Source organism: Oryzias melastigma, linkage group LG2 (genome assembly GCF_002922805.2).
Source record: "Oryzias melastigma strain HK-1 linkage group LG2, ASM292280v2, whole genome shotgun sequence".
Taxonomy (NCBI): domain Eukaryota; kingdom Metazoa; phylum Chordata; class Actinopteri; order Beloniformes; family Adrianichthyidae; genus Oryzias; species Oryzias melastigma.
The window spans coordinates 14,695,106-14,703,526 of NC_050513.1; the positions used below are offsets into that span (position 1 = coordinate 14,695,106).

The 8,421-nt window shown below is 39.6% G+C and overlaps 1 protein-coding gene across 1 annotated transcript in view; it reads left to right on the top strand.

Moving 5' to 3' along the window:
* LOC112156672 (collagen alpha-1(XVIII) chain) overlaps positions 1-8,421 on the top strand; it is a gene marked incomplete in the record, with an annotated part of 39,415 nt that overhangs the window by 25,476 nt on the left and 5,518 nt on the right. Inside the window, 20 exon segments of the mRNA XM_024288942.2 lie at positions 186-230; positions 342-404; positions 747-869; positions 1,220-1,267; positions 1,340-1,366; positions 1,842-1,940; positions 3,459-3,494; positions 4,797-4,883; positions 4,995-5,054; positions 5,199-5,276; positions 5,740-5,775; positions 5,855-5,908; positions 6,194-6,271; positions 6,469-6,543; positions 6,670-6,700; positions 6,783-6,833; positions 6,910-6,944; positions 7,035-7,151; positions 7,228-7,375; positions 7,459-7,523. Of these exon segments, the coding sequence (XP_024144710.1) occupies positions 186-230; positions 342-404; positions 747-869; positions 1,220-1,267; positions 1,340-1,366; positions 1,842-1,940; positions 3,459-3,494; positions 4,797-4,883; positions 4,995-5,054; positions 5,199-5,276; positions 5,740-5,775; positions 5,855-5,908; positions 6,194-6,271; positions 6,469-6,543; positions 6,670-6,700; positions 6,783-6,833; positions 6,910-6,944; positions 7,035-7,151; positions 7,228-7,375; positions 7,459-7,523 (1,356 nt within the window).

Below are 8,421 nucleotides of genomic sequence, written 5' to 3' on the forward strand. Positions count from 1 at the left end.
TAATATGGATAGCTAAGGCAACAACAAAAATAAACAAATGTATTGCTTTTATTGTCATTGTAACAAGTATAGGTATTATTACAACAATTTTTTTTTCAAGGAATTATTGAAAATTTCCTTGACTATTAAAATTTCAATCACTGTTAAAAAAATACTTAAGTATTGAAAATGTTCATGTCTTTTAGGGTGATAGTGGTGAACTTGGTCCTCCAGGACCAACTGGAGAAAAGGTGAGGGAAGTCCGGTTCTCCATTTTTTTGCGTTTTCCTTTAAACCCTAAAACTTTCAAATGCATATTTGCTGGTTCTATACAGTATTAAAATTTCCTTGCTTTTCTCCAGCAAGACGAACAAGACTCCAACTTTTTCAACACCTTCTTTTCCTATTTTGCTCCATCTTCTACGGTGTGTAATGGGTTACTGGTATTGAGGGACAACTTCCATTATTTCCTTTTTTTCCCTTTATTCCAACCTTTAACTTATACATTTTCTGTCTTATCATTTTGAGGCAAAATTTAAATGTTTCCCCCTTATTTTAACAAAACGTATACATTTTTGGTTGGATTTTCTTCTCTTAAACCCTCATCTTTCTTTCCATTGCATGTTTTTTCTGATCGTATTTATTGTAATTTATTGTTATTTATTATTAACTATAATCTATGAAAGCTAATCCTATTAACAATAGAGAGAGGAATAAAGGAAAACCAAGTAAATACACATGTTTGAAATGTTTCCCTTCTCTTTTAGGGATCACAAGGTGATCCAGGCCAGACTGGTACACCGGGTTTGACGGGTCTGGCAGGTCTTCCCGGTCCCATGGGACCAGTTGGGCCTCCAGGCCCCCCTGGACCACCGGGGCCACCTTATCATGTAATTATTCTCCCTGTACAATTAAAACCAGGCTAGAATTATCCAGATAAAATTGTCCTGCTCGCCCCGCGACAATGTGTGGAATACTGTATATAAAGAACCCTTTTTGGACGCATCTGTTTTAGGTTTTTGCCAACTGAGCTGTCAAACTATACTTAAGCGTTCAAGACCCGAGCTCTTGTTTTGTTTCTCTTTGAGAGGGCACCAGTTGAGCAGAATTCACTACTCTGGTAACCCAAAATGTGATGTCCAGCAACCTATGTGACCCTAAAAAAATCAGATGTTTAAAACAGTTTGTACAGATGCATTTTTGAATTATCCTAACTTAGTCTCACACCTTCCCTTCACAGGGTGACCTTAATGGCTTACCTGGACTCAGAGGTCCCCCTGGACCTCAGGTAGGTGATCTGTATTTTTTTCTGTTTTTGTCACAATTTGCCCTGTCTTAATACCCCTGCTCTCCTTTTTAGGGCCCACCTGGTATTGCAGGTCTTCCTGTAAGTACAAAAGTATATAATCATGACTAGTCAGACAATTTAGTATGTTTTGATGCATTCTACACAAACCATATTAAGTGATAAATTATTTAAAAATATTGATAAAATAAGTAATACTACAAAGTTATCTGTCATTATTATTATTGTTGTTGTGAAAGTGTAAAAATGTGTTTCTTGTACATAAAGAAATGTAAAAAAAATAAAACTATAGTAGTATATTTTTTATTATTAATCAGATTCTTTAACTTTTAAAACAAGTTCACATTCAAATCTCAAATTCTTGATTAAACTGTTCATGTAAAAGTATATATATTTTTTTAGGATTTGTTTGCAAATCACGATAGGTACACATGTAATTCATAAATGTCTGTTAATTAAATACTTTCAGATTCACATTTAATTTATTTGTAATATGCACAGCTTTCACAGGCACATACATTTGCGTATTTAGTGGTCATATTATTTTTTTTTTTAGGGTAAGCCAGGTTTGCCTGGTAGCCATGGAAACAAAGGGGCTGATGGTCCACGAGGTCCTCCTGGGATCCCCGGGGCAAATGGATACCTGGGACTGCCAGTAAGTGTGTCAGCAAGCTGACCAGATGAAATTCAGCCTCCTCAGTGAACCTATTATTTTTCGGATTATGAGTTGCTCTGGAGTACCAGTCGCTGCAGACAAAAAAAAAAGCAATAGTGATGATCATATTTAAGTCACACTTTTGGGAGAAAGTGCAACGCTTAAGCTGGGTACACATCGAAGGCGATTCCAGCGTCAAATTTGCACCCCTTGCCTCTTTTTCTATGCCTGTCGCATTCAATGTTCAATGCTAGTCTAAAACTTAGCACATAAACTAGACACTAATGTCACATGTGGGAGAAGCTACTGTCAAGTCGTTAGCCTTATATCTACATAAAATTATTAACTGTGCCCTTACGATGGACAGAAGACACAGGTGACATTGAGAAATCAAGTTTATTTAATCTGAAGAGCCCTACAAAAAAAATCAATAAGCACGCTTGCTAGCTTGCTACAGCAGAGCTTGCTAGCTCGTCACAGTGGACTTTGCTAGCTTTCTACAGTGGAGCTTGCTAGTTCATTACGGTGTCCACTGGGTGGCTGGCTAGTGTATCGAGCCAACCTACTGAGTTCTCAATTAAGCCAACCTGAGCAAACACAGGTGGATCCACCACTGAAACTGGGAACAAACCCAATTGGGGCCCACATTTTCTCCCCACTTTTAAACCATTTGGGGCCCGCTTGGCCTTGCTGGCTGGGAATCTGATGCCTTTTGTCCCGCTTTAGCCCAGGGAAGGAAAAATAAAAACAAGAATAATAATTTCTCAAGGCAAATAAAAAATATATCATAAGGTTCATGAGTAGAACTATCAGATTCTCCTCCATGTTTGTTATGGACAACACTACTTCTTCTTATTTGCTGTCAGAAGCAAATACTGATGCACCTTCAGTGCCCTCTAGTGGTTGTTAGTGGTAAACAACAGCTAAAGGGCAACTGGTCATTGAGGGAAAATAACAAATATGTGGTTGAATATTCCATCCATCCATTTTCTTGACCGCTTCTTCCCTTTCGGGGTCGCGGGGGTGCCGGAGCCTAACCCGGCTACTGATGGGCGAAGGCGGGGTACACCCTGGACAGGTCGCCAGTCTGTCGCAGGGCCTCAATCACACACCCAGTCACTCACACATTCACACCTAGGGGCAATTTAGAGTCACCAATCAACCTATGAAGCATGTTTTTGGACAGTGGGAGGAAGCCGGAGTCCCCGGTGAAAACCCACGCATGCACGGGGAGAACATGCAAACTCCACACAGAAAGGTCCCAGCCGGGAGTCGAACCGGGGCCTTCTCGCTGTGAGGCGAGAGCGCTAACCACTGCGCAACCGTGCAGCCCTGGTTGAATATTGATGTTTTAAAAATCACTTTCAGTTTAAACTGAGTTTAAGTCTTGCCAAACTGTGCAAAGAAAAAAACGCGACTTGTACTCCGATGACTACTATACTTAAAAGACGTTTATCTTGTTCTTTTTCTGCTTTTATTTTAAGCACTAATCAGATCTCATTCTCGTTTTTTTTTTAGGGTCTAAAAGGAGATCCCGGGGAGAAAGGAGAAAGGGTAAAGACACTTGATTACCTCTAAGATGTTAAGTATCATTGTTAGCTGCTAAATTAGCATGGTGGTGCACACAGGTACAGCAGCCTGGTGCATTAATGATGTTTTTTTGTACATTCTGTGCACATTTGGTCAAGCTTACTACATCTATAGATAACATGATCAGAAAATCAGAATATGTTACAAAGTGAGTTTATCTGCTTGCACGTGACTCTGGTAGAGGTAGCAAAGTAGCCCTTTGTTGGTTTCCTGTCCTAACAAGCGGAAAGTCAGGAGAAAGCAGGGCTGCAGGTTTGGCGGTAACCATGCTACAGTGGCAGCCATTCAAACTCCTTTTCCTCACAAATCCCTCACAAATCCAAATCCCTCACAAACAACATGGATAAGTGAGATTAGCAATTGTGTTAAAGATGTTTGTGTTCTGCCCATCACCAAGACCCGGCAACACTCCGCCCTGGATCAACAACAGCTAGTCTGCCAACCCAGTGACTATGGATAGTCAATGTTCACATCTGACTGTTGAATAGAGGCCGCTTTACCTCCCAACAGAGTTTACTGCAGTTATGGTGACTTCATAGCTGAGTCAACAGAAATTGCATTTGGAGTTCCCCAAGGCTCCATCCTGGGGCCACTTCTATTTAACATCTACATGCTATTTATAAAGAACAACATTAGTTGCCATAGCTACGCAGATGACACAAAGATATATATTAGACTGACACCAGGAGACCGAGGCCCTGTACGGGCTCTTGGTAAATGCATTGAGGACATTAATGACTGGATGTGCAGCAACTTACTTCAGTTAAACAATTACAAGACTGAAGTTATTGTCTTTAAGGCTATAGAAAAAGGTTGGAGGTCACTACAGAACTTCAGTCTATCCATCTAAAAACCACCAACCAGTCCAGAAACTTGGGTGTAGTGATGGACAGTCACAAAATCAGCCTATTATCATCTCAGAAATATTTCAAGGATTAAAGATCTGATGGCAGAACCTTTGTCAGTTCCTAGAGTCAAAACGAAACATGGAGAAGCTGCATTCAGTTGCTATGCTCCACATATCTGGAACAGACTTCCAGAAAACCTTAGATAAGCTACATAAATAAACGTGCCTTGCCTCGACTCTAAAAACACGTTGAAATGGACCGTCGGTGCACCTTAAAATTGGTGATTTGGACTCTCTGGAGTCTTGGTCAACTCTTAAGAGCTAATTAATGCTACAGGCACTAGATAACAAAAACTTTCTCAATAAAAATCTAATTTGTTGCATATTTCTGGCTCAACTTTTTCTTGCTTGAAACACAGGGTCTCCCTGGACGAGATGGCGGGCCACCCGGACCTCCAGGGCCTCCTGGAGTTCCAGGAGAGTTTACTTACGTGTCAGGAAGACATGTGAGTAATAGTCATCTAGAAGCATTCAAGGGTGCAATTTAATAAATTATAAAATTGTTACACATCGTCATGCTGACTAAATGGAACTTGTCTCGTTTATTTTTGATTTAGCAGATTACGGAACAAAAAGGAGATAAAGGGGATCCAGGTCCTCCAGGATATGCAGTGAAGGTATACATCTTGTATTTACTGAGATTAGAGATTTGTTCTGACAAAGGGAGGGTGTAGATACATTGTTTTATAATTTCATGTACTGTAAGCGCTCAATTGTTACTGTGTGAACTGTTATAATACTTCTGAATTTGATTTTCTCAGGGAGAGAAGGGGGAACCCGGCATCATAATGGGGCCTGATGGGAATCCTTTATACTTGGGAGGCCTGTCAGGAAAGACGGTATATTGAGGCTTTTAAGAATCAGTGCAGTGCACTGTAAATGACATGAGGCTTTGATTGTGGGTTAAATGAAATGGACTACAAAACAGTCTGCAGATGAATCCTACAAACTGGGAACTTTGTAAGAATAGTTTAATTTTTTTTATCATCTTCCTGACACCTTCCTGACACAAACCTGTATTTTAGCCGGGCTGGGGACGGGCACAGGGAGACCCAGACTTGGACCCCCTTGTGGCTATATAAGAAGATTTTGGCTACAGACCCACACTGGATTAAATTTCCCATGCACCATTTTTGTATTCATCCTACTGAGCCATCCAGCCACTGATTTTATTTTTATCAACGTTAACTGATTTTCTATAAAATACAAGTATACGTTTTGAGCTGATTGATAAATTTTGATGTATCTGTAATTTCTTCTAACTAAAATGTTTATTTTTGTGTCATTTTTGGCAACTTGCAGGGGGACAAAGGACTCCCTGGCCCAGTTGGACCCCCTGTATGTATAGTCGTTCACCACTTTTGAGTTGTTTGATCAACTGATTCAAGTTTAAAATAAAGCATTCTTATTTCTCCAGGGTCCTTATGGCCCTCCAGGTATAAAGGGAGAGATCGGGCTCCCTGGAAGACCGGTAAGAATATATAACTTATAACAAATAAACATGATTAAAAGAAAACTTTGTGATACCACACCCAATCAAAAAATACTAGAGTACAAAAAAGTACTAAAAAGTACAATTTTAAAAGTTAAAAGTGCATTTTTTTCAAACTAAAATAATACTTTGAAAGCCTCAATAACTGTGTATCTTTTGAACGTAGGCACTTTTTAAACCAAGTTTTATTTAAATATATAAGTCATCCAGTGGACAGAATGCTAAAACCCTCTGATTTCTGTGACCTTTTTTTCTTTTTGGCAGGGACGTCCAGGACTGAATGGTGCCAAAGGAGAAAAAGGAGATTCAGACACAAGATATCCATATAATAATCGTGTTCAGGTTGATATATGAATATATTTTGGGTTTTTTATTAATTTTTAGGGTTGAATCATATGAATTTCACCCTGCCTAGATTTCATGTTTTTTTTTTTTATATTCTCAATTTTTAAAAGTAATAATTATCGAATAAATATGAATTAAACACGTTATTTTATTACAAAAGTTTAATGGAAAACCGTAACATTTATATGCTCCAGGGTCGCCCGGGTCCTCCAGGACCCCCCGGACCTCCAGGACCTCCTGGGCTTCCTGTCCCCATTGATGGAGCTCATGTGTGTGGCTTATCCTAATACATTATATGTATCTAATAACTAAAATAAGAAAATAATTCTTCCTTTTCAATACCTGGATTTAAGATTATATGAAGTCTTCTGTTCTAAGCTTCTTCTCTTTCTCAGGGATATAATGAGAATAATAGATTTTATGCTGGTGAGTTCTTTAAATGTGTGTTTTAACAGTTTAAATAACTTTTTTTTTTTCAACAGCTGATACTAAACTTCTTTGTTTGTAGCTAAAGGGGACAAAGGGGATCGAGGACCTCCAGGACAATTAGAGATTCCAGGTAAAGTCAATTTACAGAAATTTAGACTAATACTAATGAATCTCATTCATTAATGACCATCACATTTCTGGTGCAGGTTTTGGGTCAAGCTTTGACTTTTACACGTTAAAGGTAAAATCTGTTGAGATTAACTATAAGGATTCTATCTTATTCATGTAAGTTTAAAAAAAAAGTTTTATTTCTGAATAATTGTCTGTACAGCGTGAGCTGAAAGGTGAGATGGGCTTGAAAGGAGAGAAAGGGGAACCAGCTGGTGGATACTATGACCCAAGATATGGATATGGCGCCGCTGGCCCTCCAGGGGTTCCTGGACCGCCTGTAAGACGAGACTTTTAAAAGCAGTCTTTGTTTTAGTAGCTTACCTTTTTATTAAGAGATGCTTCTTATCCTCCAGGGACCCAAAGGTGACTCAATCATTGGTCCACCGGGGAATCCAGGGCTGCCTGGGCAACCAGGAAGAGGTTATGATGGTCGACCCGGACCTCCAGGCCCACCAGGTCCTCCAGGACCATTGCTGACCGGCCCGTACGACCGCATACAAAGTAATACCTCTTATTGCTTAGCATTTAGGCAGACCTCCATCATCATCATCATCAAAGATTAATATGTTTTATTTAAATGGCAGCCGTGAGTATTCCTGGCCCCCCAGGACCACCTGGAGCTCCAGGACATCCCGGACTCTCTTCTGGTGTAAGTAAATATATGATTGTCATAAAGGTTCATAACTGCTGTAATAGCCGGGTAGTTGTTTCCTTTTGTCCTGGAAGAATTTTGATAAAGCACACGTCCAAATTATGCAAGAACTATTTAGAGAAGAAGAAGGAAGTTGGTATTCTATGTGTAATGGAGTGGCCAGATCTAAACGCCTTAGAGATGTTGTGGGAGCAGTGTCCATCCAGCCAATCCAACGTGTGGGAGGGGCTTCTAGGACAGCGTGGTAAATTTCTCCAGATTACCTCAACAAACCAACAGCTAGAATGCCAAAGGTCTGCAGTACTGGGATTTATGCAAATGGATGATTCTTGTCTGAGTGACCACAAACTGTCGACTAGTTATGTAGAACAGTGTTTTTCAACCAGAGAAATCATTCATTTTCACTGATCTAAAAAAATCTTCTATCACCAGAATATTGGCTCTGTTTTCATCCAAACAGACCCTTTATAAAACGAAAATGAAATACCATGAAATACTTTTTTTCTTTGTGTTTACATGATTCCAATAAAGATTTTTTGATAACGATGACGTCCCACGATTTAGCCACAGCTAGCTGTTTGTTTGGAAAAGTTCCGCCCCTCCAGCTGTCTCGACCAATCATTCTTGGAGGCTTAATCATGTCATCGGTCTGACCAATCAAAAGTTAATATCCTCGCTTTTTTACTGGGACAACAAAAATAACAACTAAAACTCGTGTTTAGCGGTGTAGCTTCCCGCGGTATCCGGTGTCAGACCGTAGAAAAAGTGAACAAAATAATGAAGCTCAGAGACGTGAGTTTGACCAGCATGAGTTTTCGCACTGCATCTCCCATAATGCATTGGGTTAAAGTGACAGCACTATTCTACTAAAATAAAACAATTCATTTACTCAAAA